Source organism: Bombina bombina, chromosome 4 (genome assembly GCF_027579735.1).
Source record: "Bombina bombina isolate aBomBom1 chromosome 4, aBomBom1.pri, whole genome shotgun sequence".
Lineage (NCBI taxonomy): Eukaryota > Metazoa > Chordata > Amphibia > Anura > Bombinatoridae > Bombina > Bombina bombina.
The window spans coordinates 1079176386-1079193544 of record NC_069502.1 but is presented as its reverse complement, the minus strand read 5'-3'; the positions used below and the strand labels follow the sequence as shown (position 1 = coordinate 1079193544).

At 38.1% G+C, this 17159-nt stretch overlaps 1 protein-coding gene across 1 annotated transcript in view; it reads left to right on the top strand.

The window, feature by feature from the left end:
• Positions 1–17159, top strand: part of TTC7A (tetratricopeptide repeat domain 7A) — a 1159252-nt gene that overhangs the window by 128885 nt on the left and 1013208 nt on the right. The window contains exon 3 of the mRNA XM_053712237.1: positions 9744–9912. Coding sequence (XP_053568212.1) covers positions 9744–9912 — 169 coding nt within the window. The remainder of the gene's footprint in view (positions 1–9743; positions 9913–17159) is intronic.

Sequence of the window (17159 nt, the reverse complement as noted above, 5' to 3'; positions counted from 1 at the left end):
CAGGTCATTCACTAGCCCCCCCCCCCCCCGTGTGGTTCTGGGATGTTTGCTCACCGTTCTTGTGATCATTTTGACCCCACGGGGTGAGATCTTGCGTGGAGCCCCAGATCGAGGGAGATTATCAGTGGTCTTGTATGTCTTCCATTTTCTAATTAGTTGATTTCTTCACACCAAGCTGCTTGCCTATTGCAGATTCAGTCTTCCCAGCCTGGTGCAGGTCTACAATTTTTGTTTCTGGTGTCCTTCGACAGCTCTTTGGTCTTCACCATAGTGGAGTTTGGAGTGTGACTGTTTGAGGTTGTGGACAGGTGTCTTTTATACTGATAACAAGTTCAAACAGGTGCCATTAATACAGGTAATGAGTGGAGGACAGAGGAGCCTCTTAAAGAAGAAGATACAGGTCTGTGAGAGCCAGAAATCTTGCTTGTTTGTAGGTGACCAAATACTTATTTTCCACTATAATATGCAAATAAATTCTTTCCAAATGAGACAATGTGATAGTCTGGATTTGTTTCCACATTTTGTCTCTCATTGTTGAGGTATACCTATGGTGAAAATTACAGGCCTCTCTCATCTTCTTAAGTGGGAGAACTTGCACAATTGGTGGCTGACTAAATACTTTTTTGCCCCACTGTATATATATACATACATACACACACACACACACACACACACATATACACATATACATACATACACACACACATATACACATATACATACATACACACACACACACACACACACATGTACACATATACATACACACGCGCACACACACACATATACACATATACATGCACACATATACATACATACATACACACACCTATACACATATACATACATACATACACACACACACATATACATATATACATACACACACACACATATACATACATACACACACACATACACATATATACATATATACATACACACACATACATATACACATATACATACATACATACACATATAAACATATACATACATACATACATACACATACACACACACATATACATACATACATACATACACACATACACACATCCTTTATGGCCAAAAGTAAGTGGACACACCTACTAATTGAATTAAGGTTTTTGAGCTGTACCCATTGCTAGCAGGTGCATAAAATCCAGCACATAGCCATGGAATTTCCATAGACAAACATTGGCATTAAAATGGCTCATACTAGAGATCTCAGTTACTTTAAACATTGCACTGCCATAGGAAACCGCTTTTGCCACAAGTCAGTATGTGAAATTTCTTCACTACTAGATATATCTCCCCCCCCCCACACCAGTCAACAGTAGGTGCTTTTATTGAGAAGTGGAAGCATCTAGGAGTAGCAACATCCAAGCCATGGGGCCTCCGAGTGCTGAAGGGCATAGCTCGTAAATATCACCTATCTGTTGCATCACTCACTACAGAGTTCTGAACAGCCTCTGGAAGCAACATCAGCACACAAAGTGTGCATTGGGAACTTCATGATATGCGTTTCCATGGCTGAGCATCTGTACACAAGCCTCACTTCAGCATGCAGAATGGCACAATGCTAAGCGTTGGCTGGAGTGGTATAAACCATGCCACCCCTGGACTTTAGAGCAGTGGAAACATGTTCTCTGGAGTGATGAATCAATCTTAACTAACTAGCAGTCTGATGAAAGAATCTGGGCGTGACAGATGCCAGGAGAGCTCTAAAATACTGGAAGGCATAGTGGCCACTGTAAAGTTTGGTGGAGGAGAGATAATGGATTTTTCAGGGGTTTGGCTAGGCCGCTAAGTTCCATTGAATAGTCAACTTAATGCATGAAACAAAGATATTTAAAACAATTGGATGCTTTCAATTTTGTGGCAACAGTTGGGGAATTCCCTTTACTGTTTCCGCAAGACTGTGCCCCTGTGCACGAAGCAAGGTCCATAAAGATATGGTTTGATGAGTTTGGTGTGGAGGAACTTGAATGGCCAGATAGAACCCTAACCTCAACCCCATTGAACACCTTTGGTATTAATTAGAACACTGATTGGGAGCCAGGTCTTCTTGCCCAACATCTGAACTCTTTTGGCTGAATGGGCATACATTCCCACAGACACACTCCAAAATATTGTGGAAATCCTTCCCAGAAGGGTGGTGCCATTATAGCTGCGAAGGGGAATGGGGCAAGCCCATAATAATGGCCATTGTTTTAGAATAGGATGTTCAATAGTGTCTGGCCAGACTGCTGTATGCTTTGCTGCAGATTGCTTTTATTAGTGCAAGTATATTTTTATAGAACTGTTTTATTTGTTAGTTGTATTTAATTTTACTTGTATTGCCTTTGTTTTGTATATGAATTTTCATTAAGGGCCTGATGATCTATTGTGCGTGTGAGCAACGTACATTTTTCTTTTTGAGTTTTGGGATGTCCAACAAGCTCATATACGTGTGATGACCAGGTGTCCACATACTTTTGTCCATATAGTGTATAAAGGGAGGGATATTTGTTGTAAAAAGTATTCTTTCTGGAATCTCTAATACCTATCTTGATAAGCGCCAACCAGAAACATTCATGATGTTTCAGAAAGTGTTTGTCAACAATTAAAAGAACAGCAGGACTGTTATGGAACAAGATACAAATTACAGTTGTTTTTTAAGTGTTGAAAATGTGACTTCTTCAAGTCAAGTCAAGAAACTAATTCTACACTAAGGGACCGAATTATCAAGCTCTGAATTTAGCTTGATGCCCCTACAGTGGTCTAAAGACCGCTGCTCCATAACTTGTCCGCCTGCTCTGAGGCCAGGGACAGAAATCAACCTGATCGAATACGATCGGGTTGATTGACACCTCCTGCTAGTGGCCGATTGGCCGCAAATCTGCAGGGGGCGGCATTGCACTAGCAGTTCACAATAACTGCTGGTGCAATGATTAATGCCGACAGCGTATGCTGTCGGCATTTATCGATGTGCAGCGGACATAATACGCTACAACGGAACATGTCGGCTCGCACTATGATAAATTTACCCCTAAGGCTTTTTTCCTGTATGAATAAGTATCCAATTATTGTTGGTAGATGTTATAACTGGCTGAACATATTCTATATTAACTTTGCTAGTGTTTGTTTTTATGGGCATTCTTTAAGAGATGACAGATATTATATGTATTTAATGTATTTGTAATGTAAAGAAAAAAACAAAGCTTGCACAGAAATACCATTGTTAATGCTGACAAAGTCAGCCATATTTTACAAGCAAGAATAAAAATTTACCTATGTGCTGTCCCTAAATGTATATAGCAAGGAGGAGTTTAGTATCATATTTAGGCCAAATCATCAAAAGAAACCCCATAGGCGAGTCCTACTGTAATACAGTTAAATATGTGATTACTTTAAAAACATGTTGTGTACCCATACCCTTGGTTGTCTCCGCAACCTGTATAGAACAGGGGTGGGCACAATATAATCTCACGCAGTTACCACCCTTTTCAGGGCCATACATGTGGGAGGCTGCTAAGTAATTCTGGTTATATGTTGAAAAGCAAAAAGAGAAAAACAAAGCCTGTGTATATATAGCTCCCAAATTTAATAAGCTGCTACAAGGACAAAATGGACAAAAATAAGCTTACCTGTCTGTGTCAATTTATAGGTGTACTGCAGAGTTCAAAATGCTCAGTGTAAACCATAGTCTTTCATCCCTGTGAGCACAGGTTTACCTTTGCATCTGTAAGGCTTTTTTTATAATTTGTATTGGTGTGTGGTACAGCCAGTCAGATGTCATACTGCCCACCCTATACACTGAGAGCATAGATACCTCACAAGGCCCAGCTATGATGGTTATTACAAGTCAGTGCATGTGCAATGTGTCTTTGACTTGCATTAGCTACAGCAGCAGTGTGCTGTGCTGTCTATGGGGTGGGCAATAATTACTCATATTTGCTGTACTGTTTACTGAGGATTAAAGAAGAAAAAACTTAAAGCACTGGGTTGGCCAGGTTCAAAGGTAAACTGTTATCCTTGGAGGTGCAAAGCTATTGTTTACACTGTGTTGACATTATTTTGAACTCTGCACTTCACTTGTAATATATCTTACTATGTTGGGATTTTATTAAAACATTTAGGAAGTTTACTGTCCCTTTAACCATTTTATTTTAAAGCCATTTCTTACCCCTTTTCTAAAGCCCTTTAAAGACATTTCTACTCTTTGCAATGAAGCACCAATATCAGTGTTTTCCCCCTGTTTGATACTCAAATAATATATTTTTTTGTCACCAGATCATACACATTAATAAGAACTAATAATTGTAGTATTTATAAAACACTTTATTTTCCTAAAGATAATTCCAAGCTCTTTTTTGCAGAGCTGTGGACTTTTCTGAACTAGCTGCCTGTTTTAGAAATCGTGCACATAATTGAATCTATTACTTCTGCTTGGTTAATAAAGGTATGTGCACCCAGTTTATTCGGAGAGTGCAGCCAATTTAATTGGCTGTGCACTCAGTTTATTTTGAGAGTGCTGTCCTGGTCTTTGGTTGTGTAATATTTCCACATTTCCACTACCAGGTATAAATATTTATGTATATATAATAGAAAAACAGATTTATGCATACAGATAAATATATTTCTTCACATTCATATTAGAAGCAAATCACTACAGGTTGTTAGAGCAGATGGAAATAGCTCCCAGAAGTCTGAGGAGGTGGGAACACCCTACATGCAACTCCCCTTTAATTCATTTTATGTATAGCTAAGCAAGGACATATTTCTAAGTAGGATGGTCAGTCATATGGCTTTGCTTTTGTTTTGATAATAAATAAATGGTAACGTATAAATATTTCTCTAACACTCTTTTCGAACTATATCAGTGCATGGTTAGCACTAAATAGGATGATATAAGGTAAGAGTAAGAAGAAAACCTCTTCCTTGTACTGAAAAGGACCCACCAAATGTTGCTTGTGCTTGTGGAAATACTAGTAGAATATGGAGAAAGTATACAAGGAAGACTACTTGGCTGCCAGGAGTAATTGTTCCACTAAAGCTTCATGATGACCGGCTCGTTGACCTTCAAACACCTGAGTGGCATGAGCCGAGACATCACCTGGGATCGTACGCCTTCAGCATTGTAGAGTGAATCCAATTGGCTAAAGAAGTGTGTTGGAATCTTTCTAGTCCTTTATGGTAGCAAAATGGAGACGAGCAAAGCAAATCAGAATTCTTATTTTTCTTAGTAATGTCCAAATAATAGCCCCTATTTAATACATAAGAACACTTGTATTCAGTATTCAGCTAGGGCCCAGTAGTGCATAACTGGGCCCATCTAGACAGCTTCTGTCACAGGCTGTGAGAATACCTGAGCTCCAACATGGCAGCCCCCAGTACAAAGAGGCGGAGCATCAGTATCTGGCACCTTTAAGAGAATACTGAACCCAATTTTTTTCTTTCATGATTCAGACAGAGCATGCAATTTTAAACTACATTCTAATGAACTTCTATTATCAAATTTTCTTCGTTCTCTTGGTATCTTTATTTGAAAAAGCAGGGATGTAAGCTTAATATCAGCAAGTGCTATCCAGGGTACTAAACCAAAAATGGCCTGGCTCCTATGCTTACATTCCAGCTTTTTCAAATAAAGATACCAAGAGAACGAAGAAAAATTGATAATAGGAGTAAATTAGAAAGTTGCTTAAAATTGCATGCTCTGTCTGAATCAGGAAATATATAATTTGGGTTCAGTGTCCCTTTAGGCTATTAAAACATGAGAACTGATTTGTAAAGAGCTGCAGGAACAGGATGAAATGCAATAACATAGCAAGTAGTTATTATTTGTTTTGTAGTTGTGACATTACTGTCCCTTTCACAATGTATGCCCCCCAAAAAAAGCTTTGCAGTTTTTGCCTGGGCTAGCGAGTTTATCTGAACAGTTGTTCTATTTTTGAGCTTTTCTTTCATCAGTGTTTATAAAGTGCACATGTGGGTATTTTTTATTTGCTTTTTGTGCTGGGTCATTTTATTCTCCCGCTAAACTATCCTATCTTTTTGTGCTTCTGAAATCGGCTTTATTATGGTTGCTGAGACAAAAACAAAACCAATAGGAATAACAAGCACATATCTGTGCTATTAAACATTAACAAATGACATGCTTACAAAAATATTTGTGGATATAGAACCCATTCAAGTGCATGAAAGTCAAAAGTAAACTTTCAGGACTCAGATAGAGCATGTGATTTTAAGACACTTTAAATGCTCTTCTGTTATTAAATGTATTTTGTTGATGTTTGTTAAACAGCATATGTTGATATCCTCAGCAGCAGCAATAACATTTTTGGGAGCTAGCTGGTGGTGGCGTCTACACACATTTGTCTCTTTTCATTAGCTGTGTTTAAAGGGACAATTAACACAATTTTTTTCTTTTGTGATTCAGATAGAGCATGCAATTTTAAGCAACTTTCTAATTTACTTCATGATCTTGCTATCTTTATTTGTAATGCAAGAATGTAGTAAGTTCAGATGCCGGCCCATATTTGGTGAACAACCTGGGTTGTTCTTGCTGATTGGTGGATACATTCACCCACTAATAAACAAGTGCTGTCCAAGGTTCAGAACAAAAAAATAGCTTAGATGCCTTCTTTTTCAAATAACGATAGCAAGAGAACAAATAAAAATTGATAATAGGAGTAAATTAGAAAGTTGCTTAAAAATACATGCTCTATCTGAATCACAAAAGAAAAAATTTGGGTTCAATGTCCCATTAACCTCTTTGGTAGAGTTAAACATATAGTTAACCTTTTAACGCCATTAGAACGTTGTATTCTGTCCGAATTTTGCTGGGCTTTATTGCCGATGGACGGAATACAACACCCTAACAGATTGGCTTTCCTGAAGCTACTGGCGCTTCCCTGATGGGATCGTGGTCTGGAGGGCGTGTCTAGCATCGTAGGGACGCCCCCCTGACGCAATCCCATCATTGAAATCTCACGATCACGTGCACGATTGCGAGATGTAAATTTGTTTACATCGGAACCGTTGTTCCGATGTAGACACGTTAACCCCGGCACGAAAGGGTTAAAGGGATAGTAAACACCAAAAATTTTATTGTTTAAAAAGATAGATAATCCCTTTATTTACCATTCCCCAGTTTTGCATAACCAACACTGTTATAGCAATATACTTTTTAACTCTGTAATTAGCTTGTATCTAAGCATCTTCTGACAGCCTCCTTATCTCAGATCTTTTGACAGACTTGCATTTCAGGCAATTAGTGCTGACTCTTAAATAACTTAACGTGCATGAGCACAATATTATCTATACGAAACACTTGAACTAATTCTAGCTGTGAAAAAGTGTTAAATACATTCAGATAAGAGGCAGCCTTCCAGGGCTTAGAAATTAGCATATAAGCCTACCTAGGTTTAGCTTTCAACTAAGAATACCAAGAGAACAAAGCAAATTTGATGATAAAAGTAAATTGGAAAGTTGTTTAAAATTACATGCTCTTTCTGAATCATGAAAAGTAAAGCAATAGTGCCTTAATAAAATGCTCTAACATTTTAAAACATTTTCTTTTTTGAACTTTTTTTGTCTCTATAATTTATAGAAAAAGAAGAATATTCAGTACGTGTTAAACTTAAAGGACAGTAAAGCCAAAGTAAACTTTCATGATTTAGACTGCGCATGCAAATTTAAACAATTTTCATTTTACTTCTATGATCTAATTTTCTTTGTTCTCTTAGTATCCTTTGTTAGCAATCAGCATAGCACTTGTGGGAGCTAGCTGCTGATTGGTGGCTATACATACATGCCTATTGTCATTGGTTTAACAGATGTAGTCATTTAAAGGAGAATGAAGCAAAATTAATAATAGAAGTTAATTGAAAAGTTGTTTAGAATTGTATGTTTTTTTCTGAACCCTGAAAGGAAAATGTTGGTTTTGTGTCCTTTTATAATCAATTAAAACATATTTTAGATAAGTGCTCAATAAGATTATACACTTTAAAATAAATTATTTGCATATACAGTAGTTTTAAGTAGAATTTAATATCCATAAGGGAGAACAATTTAGTTCTGTTTATAATATTGTAGTGTCACTATAAGTCACTTTTATTTTTTACTTACTTAAAGGGACAGTGTACTGTAAAATGTACTCCCCTTTAAGGTTTTGTCAATGATCCATTAAATTGTAAAAAAATGTTTGGAAATAGTTAATTTACCTTTATTTTGTCATTTGAAATAGCTATGTTTGCCTGTTGCATCGCCACCTATACTAAAAAAGTCAGTACTTAAAGGGACACTCTAGTCAAAATTAAAATTTCATGATTCAGATAGGGCATTCCATTTAAAAAAAATTCAAATTTACTTTTATCATCAAATTTGCTTTGTTTTATTGGTATTCTTTGTTGAAAGCTAAACCTAAGTAAGCTCATATGCTAATTTCTAAGCCCTTGAAGGCCACCTCTTATCTCAGTGCATTTTGACAGTTTTTCACAGCTAGAGAGTGCTAGTTCATGTGTGCCATGTAGATAACATTATTCTCACTCCTGTGGCGTTATTTATCAGTCAGCACTGATTGACTAAGATGCAAGTCTGTCAAAAGAACTGAGATAAGGGGGCAGTCTGCAGAGGCTTAGATACAAGATAATCACAGAGGTAAAAAAGTATAATATAACCGTGTTGGTTATGCGAAACTGGAGAATGGGTAATAATGGGACTGTCTTTTTAAACAATATCAATTCTGGTTTAGACTGCCCCTTTAAGCAATTGCACTTTTTGTGCAATCAAACAGGGATGAGATAAGGAGGCCATTTTCGATATAGAGAAGAAAATAAGAATGTCTACTCTCCTTGCAAGTTTAGCTCATTTTAATAGGTTGTGGCCTCAACTAGCAAAAATAGCTATTTTATATACAAAAAATAACCCAAAGGAGCAATTTCCCATTAATTGTATACTATGCATCTGGTATAAGAAGTAATCATAAACACATTAAGGGGCAATTTTACCAAAACACTATTAGTGTGCTGGTGCGCTCCGGACTCACATGGATGCACTCAAGAAAGTACGATCTGCACAGATAAACACAATCCAATGGAAGCCACTCTATACAGCAGCATAAGTTCAGTGAGCTCCATTCTGGGCTCATCCATGGCCCACCATGTAAATAAATAGAATCACCTTCATACAGAGGGCCTGATGATCTAAACCTCTCTGCTCTGGCGAGATGATCTAATACATCTCGCCAGTACTGGGAGGTCCCTCAAAGACTTTTAAAAAGGCAGTTTTTTTTCTTGAGAGTTGTTTATTTCTCTATGCAGAGTTCTGGATGTGAAGGAGAGGCTCCTATGTGGCAAAATAATGCTAAATAAAGCCCACAAAGATTTGGCAAGATTTTTCTCCATGCTGGTAAGTTTTTGATCATCAGGCCCTGAGTCAAACCAGATTCAACAATTAAAATGATTTATCCTTTATTAGAACATTTCCATTAAAAGCAAGGTAGAGAACAGCAGGAGCGCATACATCAATCAATTTTACAGTGCATTGATCCTTTAACAAGAGAGTAAAAGCATTCTACTTAGAGCTGTTTTAATTTCCTGTTTATTAGATAACATGCAACTTCAGATGACCTCACATTCAAACCCTTTGTTTCCAGAGAACTACAGAGCATTGCAAAGGAGGAAATTGAACCCTCTCTGTAGCCATATAATGCATATTGTAGATTCCTCACATGCTGTGAGTGTCACACAGTGAATGTATTTTTTTCTTTCTTGCAGCCAAACTATATGAGAGAAGCTATGCTCATATTAGGAAAATTACACTATATTGAAGGATCGTACAGGGATGCCATCAGTATGTATGCTCGCACTGGAATTGATGATCTGTCATTGGACGATAGGCCTTTGTATGAGATGCGCCTTATGACTGAAGCTTTTCTTATCAAAGGTAAAACTCATCATGATGCTTGTTATATTTCTTATTCTACACCACAAGTAACCTATGTGAATGAACCTCACAGTACTTGACATTGGTGATGAAATAAAATCCTCTACACAAAAACATTTTATAGGAAGATATAATCTACACAAGTGTTTACAGCTTTTGCTCTCAAGAACCATAAACAGTTCTAGATTTTTTTTTATAATAAATGTTTTTATTGAGTTTTTCCATTTTCTTGTGTACATAACAAATTATCTGAATACACATATACAAGCATCTTACATAAAACATAAACATATATATATTTGTGGAGCAACCAATTTGCCCTAGATTGATAAAATCTTGTATTTATTAAATGACCTCATATAAATGAAATAGCTGCAAATTCTATTATCCTACAGAAAGAACACGACCTTGTTTACTTACGTATTAATGACCTTAGTACACGATTAATTAACATTAGTAGGGTCTAGCTCCCACAGGAATATGACCTCTAGTATGAAATCTTTTTTTCCCTATATAACTATAATGCATTTTTTCTAACTTTAGGACCATGGTAACCTCGGTGATCCATTGTGTTAAGGTTGGGGTTTCTTGTTTCTTCCATAACCTAGGGATTAGCCTTTTCGCACAGCTCAACATACAAGACAATAGTTTTCTTCTATATGCACAGCCAAGATTGGGTAATTGATTCAGCAGAACTATAGTGGAGTTTAGCGTGAGGTTGAGTTGTATTTTATTTTTTATATATGCAGTGATCTGGTCCCAGAATGGTTTCAGTTTGGGACATGACCACCAAATATGGGTCATATTCCCTATTTCTCCGCATTGCCTCCAGCATAGAGGGGACGACGACGGAAAAATCTTGCTTAATCTATGTGGGGTGAGATACCACCTGGACAGTATCTTATAATTAAGTTCTACTAAAGTGAGTGAAATGGAGGATTTCCTAGTAGAGGAAAATGTGTGAGCCCATTGTGTTTCAGTAAATTCTAATTGCATCTCTCGTTCCCATTGCTTTATGTAGGACGGTGTTGTTTTAGGAATTTTTTTGCACAATATGGCATAGATCAAAGAGACATGTGATCTTGCTATACTCGTAGTTGTGCACAGTTTCTCAAATGGCGTAAAAGGTCTTAAGAATTCGTGTTTTTGTGTATCTGTCATGACTGCATGTCGAGCTTGCAGATATATATACCATTTGTCAAAAGGTGTTCCTATTTCCCCTTTTAGTTCCTGTTGACTCCTGAACAAGCCCTCCCGTGTTAGTGTATGTATTGGGACGCTTGTGTGGGTAGAGGTAGAGTATGCCAGGCCCTCTAACTTATCTGGGAAGAAGTAAGGATTTTGAAATAGGGGGGATAAGGGAGAAACCATAGTTGAAAGGTTGTTCTGTTCTTTAAGTGTTTTGTCCCAGACATCTAATGTGGCTTTTATTAATATATTGGTCCCTACCTGACTTGGTCTGTGTTTTTTCAATAGCCAGGGTAAATTGGATAAATTTAGTATGCCTACTAATTGAGATTCCATCTGAACCCATGGTTTTGATGGGCTGTTGTGGCACCAAGCTACGATTCGTGCTAGTAGGGATGCTGTATAATAGTTTCTAAGGATTGGGACACTCAGTCCCCCATCCTCTTTAGCCAGGTACAAATTTTTTCTCGCCACTCTTGGTCTACTATATGACCATATAAACGACTCTAGTAACTTTTGATGTGAATTAAAGAAGTGTTGGGGTAGGCTAATGGGCAGCGTTTGGAACAAGTAGAGGTATTTCGGTATGATAGACATTTTAATCGCATTTATACGACCTATCCATGACAGATGTCCCTGTTTGTGCCATGTGTTTAACAGTTGACTTATTTCTGAGTATATAGGTACAAAATTCTTTTCATATATCTCTGATAGCTTGTTTGGGATTATTGTCCCAAGGTATTTAACTGATTGGACTACGTCAAATTGTGTATGTGCAGTCAGGTACTGGATAGATGGCTGGTTTAGATTAATGGGCATCAACATAGACTTGTCCAAGTTAATTGAAAAATTTGAGACCTGCTTATATTCCTGGAAAGTTTTTAGTAATTGAGATATTGAGGATTTAGGCTCTGTCAGTGTGAATATAATGTCGTCTGCGAAGAGTAAGCATTTCTGAGTGTGTGGGCCATATGTGAAGCCTTTGATTTCAGGGTGTGTCCTGACCATAGCCGCAAGAATTTCTACTGTTAAAATGAATAGTAGGGGCGAGAGGGGACATCCCTGCCTTGTACCATTCCTTATTGGAAAGTTGTGTAACTGAGTGCTATTGACTATTACTTTAGCAGAGGGGATTGAGTAGAGGGCTTTGATCCTATTTATGTATCTACAGGGAAAGTTAAATTTCGTCAATGTCGCCCACATGAAATCCCAGTCGACCCTGTCAAATGCCTTTTCGGCGTCCGTGGAAAGGAATGACAGTGGGGTATTGTTGTCCGTCGCGTATTGTAGTGGTGTTGTCTTTTGCTTCTCGTCCTTGCACAAATCCTACTTGGTCGGTATGGACAATTTGGGGTAATCTTTTATTTAGTCTAGTGGCTAGTAGTTTTGCATATATTTTCATGTCTATATTGATTAGGGAGATTGGGCGATAATTTTGGACTTTGTCGTCTGCTTTTCCTGGTTTTGGGATTACTGTAATGGATGCTTCTAATAGTGGTTGAGAGAATTTTGAGCCCTTATCTATATCTTGGTATAGTGTTAAGAGATGTTTACCTAATTGGAAATTGTATAGTTGATAAAACTTAGATGTAAGACCGTCTGGACCCGGTGCTTTACCTATTGGCAATTGTTTAATTGTATCCAGAACCTCTTGTAGAGTAATAGGGGAGGCTATATTTTCCCTATCCGTCTCGGTCATCGTTGGAACCTGAACTCTGGAGAGATATTGTTGTATTAGTTCTAGTTTATTAGAAGTGTTGTGTGTATTTAGGTTATATAAAGATCGATAATAGTCTGCAAAGCTGTCAGCGATACTGTCATTTTGGTTTTGAGGAGTGCCATCTTGACCTCTAATCATACGAATATGCGTCCGTAATTTTTTCTTTTTTAATGATCTGGCTAACATTTTCCCTGCTTTATTATTCTCGATAAAGAATTTAGCTTTAGTGGTCAATGCTCTCATGTGTGCATTGTGAATTAGGTGCTCATTTAGTGCTTTCCTGGCTGCGTTTAAAACCGTCAAGTACTGGGGTGATTTTGGATCTGATTTGTGGGATGTTTCTGCTTTCTTTAAGTCAGCTATAAGAGAGAGATATGCTGTGGACCTATGTTTACGCAGTCTGTGTGTGTGTTGGATTATTTCTCCTCTAATGGTGCATTTAAATGCTTCCCAATTGTTAGTTGCCGATGTAATCAGTGGGTCATTATGTAGGAAAAATTCCTCTGTGCGTTTGCCAATTGTCTCCACTACCATGGGGTCAGTGAATATATTGTCGTTAAGTCTCCAATTGTTTTGAGGTTTGGGTTTAGAGGCCCATGTAAATGACGTTATAACCATACTGTGGTCGGACCATGCGGTATGTGATATCTTTGAATATTTAAGATTTGTCAGCATATTTTGAGAACATAGAATATAGTCTATTCTAGAGTAACTACGCTGGGGGTTGGAGAAGAATGTGAAATCTTTGGTCTCTGGGTGAACCAGTCTCCAGGTATCGAATAATGTGGGGATTTGGAGTGTCTTATAGTTAGTTTTAATGTGTCTAATGGAGATGTAGGATTTCCCTGAAGATGTATCAAGGGGGGACAGATTGGGAAGTTCAAATCCCCACCCAGCAGAATTGGTCCCTTTGCAATGTCTAGGAGAGATCTCTTGACTAATCTAAAAAATGGAGGTGTGGGCTTGTTGGGTGCATAAATATTCGCAATGGTAATAGGCCTATTGTACAATAATCCCACCAGAATCAGGATCCTACCTTCTTTGTCTCAGAAGCTGTCTAATAATTCAAAGGGAATTCCTTGTCTAAAAGATATGCATACCCCGTTTTTCCCATCTAGGCCTGAACTAAAAAAATGTTTGGCGTAGTACCTGTTTGTGATAGTGGGTTCTTTGCTTCGTCTGAAATGTGTTTCTTGGGACAGTATAATATCTATCTTTTTCTTGAAAAAATCATGAAATGCTATAGATCGCTTTTCTGCGGACAGAAATCCCTTAACATTTTGTGTTGCGATCTTAAACTCTCCTGAGGTGGTCGTGGTGGTCATTTTTATCTGCGCCATGTGTGTAAATAATTATGCTCAAGTTGAGGACCTATAGCTTATCCTGTCTGGTGGTTGCGTCAGTACAAGATACTGTTTATCAAATGGAAATTAAACTATGAACGTGTATGTGTGGGTGTTTATGAAATTAATGTGGTGGTATTCGTGTGGTATCTAAACGTTACTACTTGTAACTGTGTGTTAGTATAATAACTAAACAAACTAAAGTGAATAGAACAATAAAAAAAATGAGGAACAAATCACAGAATTAAGGCTGATATCCGTAATCAATACAAGTTAGGTCATATTTCTTACCTGTGATATATAGGAGCATAAACTGGTAAACAAATTTAGGTTAACAATCAACTATAAAATAACAGTGCAGAGTTTAAGGGCATCTCTAACTTATATGTGAGATGATAAAACATATAAAGACTATCAAGAAGTGATTACCTGTATAACTTAGGTATATCTGTGTCCACAAGTTATCACTCGTTTAGCCCCCCCCCAATTAGTCATTTTACCTGCTGGCTTTCTACATGAAAGCTTCTGAGAGGTTAAGACTGAAAGTGCGCATCTTCCTGATGGAGTTGTGGGGCCTCCGATCCACCAAAAGGTGGAGTGGTTATCCCCATTTGTTTGCAGAATTGAGATGCGTTGAGAGGATCTTTGCATTCGTATCGACGTCCTTCTTTCTGAACTATTAGGGACACTGGGAACCCCCACCTGTAGGGGATCTTTAAGCTGCGGAGGTGTGAAGTCAGCTCATTATATGTTTTCCTCTGTTGAAGCGTGCGAAAGGAGAGATCTTGGAATATTTGGATCTTTGAGCCTTGATGTATTAGGTGAGCTTGCTTTCTAGCGAGAGATAGAATCGTCTCCTTATCCTGGTAACTTAGGAAACACACTATGATTTCCCTGGGTGGCTGGTCGCCTTGCGGCTTTGGTCTCAGAGAGCGGTGTGCCCTTTCTAGAGGGATGTGTCGGTCTTCTTCATGGTCTGATGAGAGTAGCATACTTTGAAACAAACCCTGTAGGAAATCTTTTATCTCTGTACCTTGAACCTCTTCTGGGATGCCTCTGAGTCTTAACTTACAACGTCTCGTTCTATTTTCAAGGTCATCCAGTTTATTTTCAAGATCCTTTATGAGGGTGTCGTGCTGGGTCACCGTGTGGTTCATCTCTGCCATGTTGGTGCAGATGTCTTCGTGGTCTCCCTCTAGTGTTTCTACTCTGGCCCCCAAATCTGTGATGTCCTTTTTGAGGTCAGCACATTCTTGCTTGATACAGCTTTTGACTTGATCTATCAGTGTGACTCTTTAAGGTAGCTGGTTGATCTGCCTCTCTATCTTTGCCATATTGTGGTGAATTTGGGGGACTGGGCTGTGAATTGAAATGCTGCTCTGTGTCTTCTTCCTCCCCTAGAGAGTATTGTGGGGACTTTCTCTTTTCTGAGTTTTTAAAGAAATTTGAAACCGTGTTCTAAGTGGAGCTGTGCCCTTTTAGTTGTTTGTCTGGTTTTGGTGGTTTCTTGGTTTCTGGCTTGAGATATCTCTCTCTTTGTATATATAGAAGAGGCCTGTATTACGCTAATTAGGCTTAAGTTAGGCCCTTCAAAATAGTCCTGTGACACCGCTGATATTCTCAGATGATAAGGTTAGGAGACAGGTCTTCTGTGTCTATATTGGATATAGGGTTGAAATCAGTGTTTATATATACACTATTTGCCCCTCATGTGTGTGGGTATTGATAATTTTCAGTCGCTTCTCTGAATGTGGGATACGCTCAACGTGGAGCTTAATTTGTGTCCTGTGCTGTAACTTGTGGATCGCTATATAGTCAGCGCATCGCGCTGTGACAGTCTGACATCTAATGTTCCGTACTCACGGTTTACTGATGGAGTCGTGCAGCGTCGACATCTGGGGTCTCTCAGTTGCGCCTTGCAGGGAATAGGAACCCGATCGCCACACTGCAGATTCTGCGGGCTGTTAATGGTATGCTCGGCTTTTCTGCTTGGTAACGTTTGCCCGTTGTTGTTTGGCTGTAGTTTGGCGCCTCTATTTAGGCCTTACAATTTGTAGTATCAGCACTTTTACAATCTGTTTCCCCATTTGCCAAGTCAAACTAGCACCATTAGTTCCTGGGGTCTTTAGCTATTCGATGCACTGTCGGATGAAAAACTTGCACAAATATGACCTTTTTTTTCTAAAGAAAGCCCTTTCTCTGTGTAAGGAGCTCTAACAACTCGCAGCCATCATGGATGCCTGCAGGCTCCGCCCTCCAAACAGTTCTAGATTTTATAATCTCTTGTTTATTTGTACCGTATTTAAAAAGTGACTAACCCCAAAGAGTAAGATATTTTGACCTGTTTGCGGCCCAAAGAAGACCAGATACCTATGGTTCTTTAAATCTTTTTTTCTCAAGACCCAGTGCAATGATACCACATACCTTTGCAACCCTATTTTTCTGCTTGTTTGAGAATTTCTGAAGTAATATACAAGATAGCGGCAATTTTGTAGTCAAATTTGTTGTAAAAGGTAATAACACACACTCTCATATAACATACACACCACACACACTCTCATACAACACACACACAATCTCCTACAAAACACACACCACACACTCTCATACAACACACACACTATCGTGACCCAGTAGACATGGTGTTGTGACCCAGTAATGGGTCCCAACCCATGGTTTTAATAACCCTGATAAATATGGTGCCATATCAATATTTGTAAGGAATTAGTGCGATTTTTTTTTGTAATATATAGTGGACATAGTTTTTAAGTATTTATTGTAAGTTACTTATCTAAAACCAGATGCCACAAGGAATATGCTAATAATCAGATTAGACAACCAGTTCGGTGAAGTATTGTATTATATTATTTGTGTTTTTTCTTAGTCTTTTTTAATAACAGCGGATATTAACTAGGATAGAAGTGCTTAACAGTTTATTTATGCCAATTGGCTTCAAATGAAGAAACTCTGGAGTATTTCTGTTACATTCTGTTGCT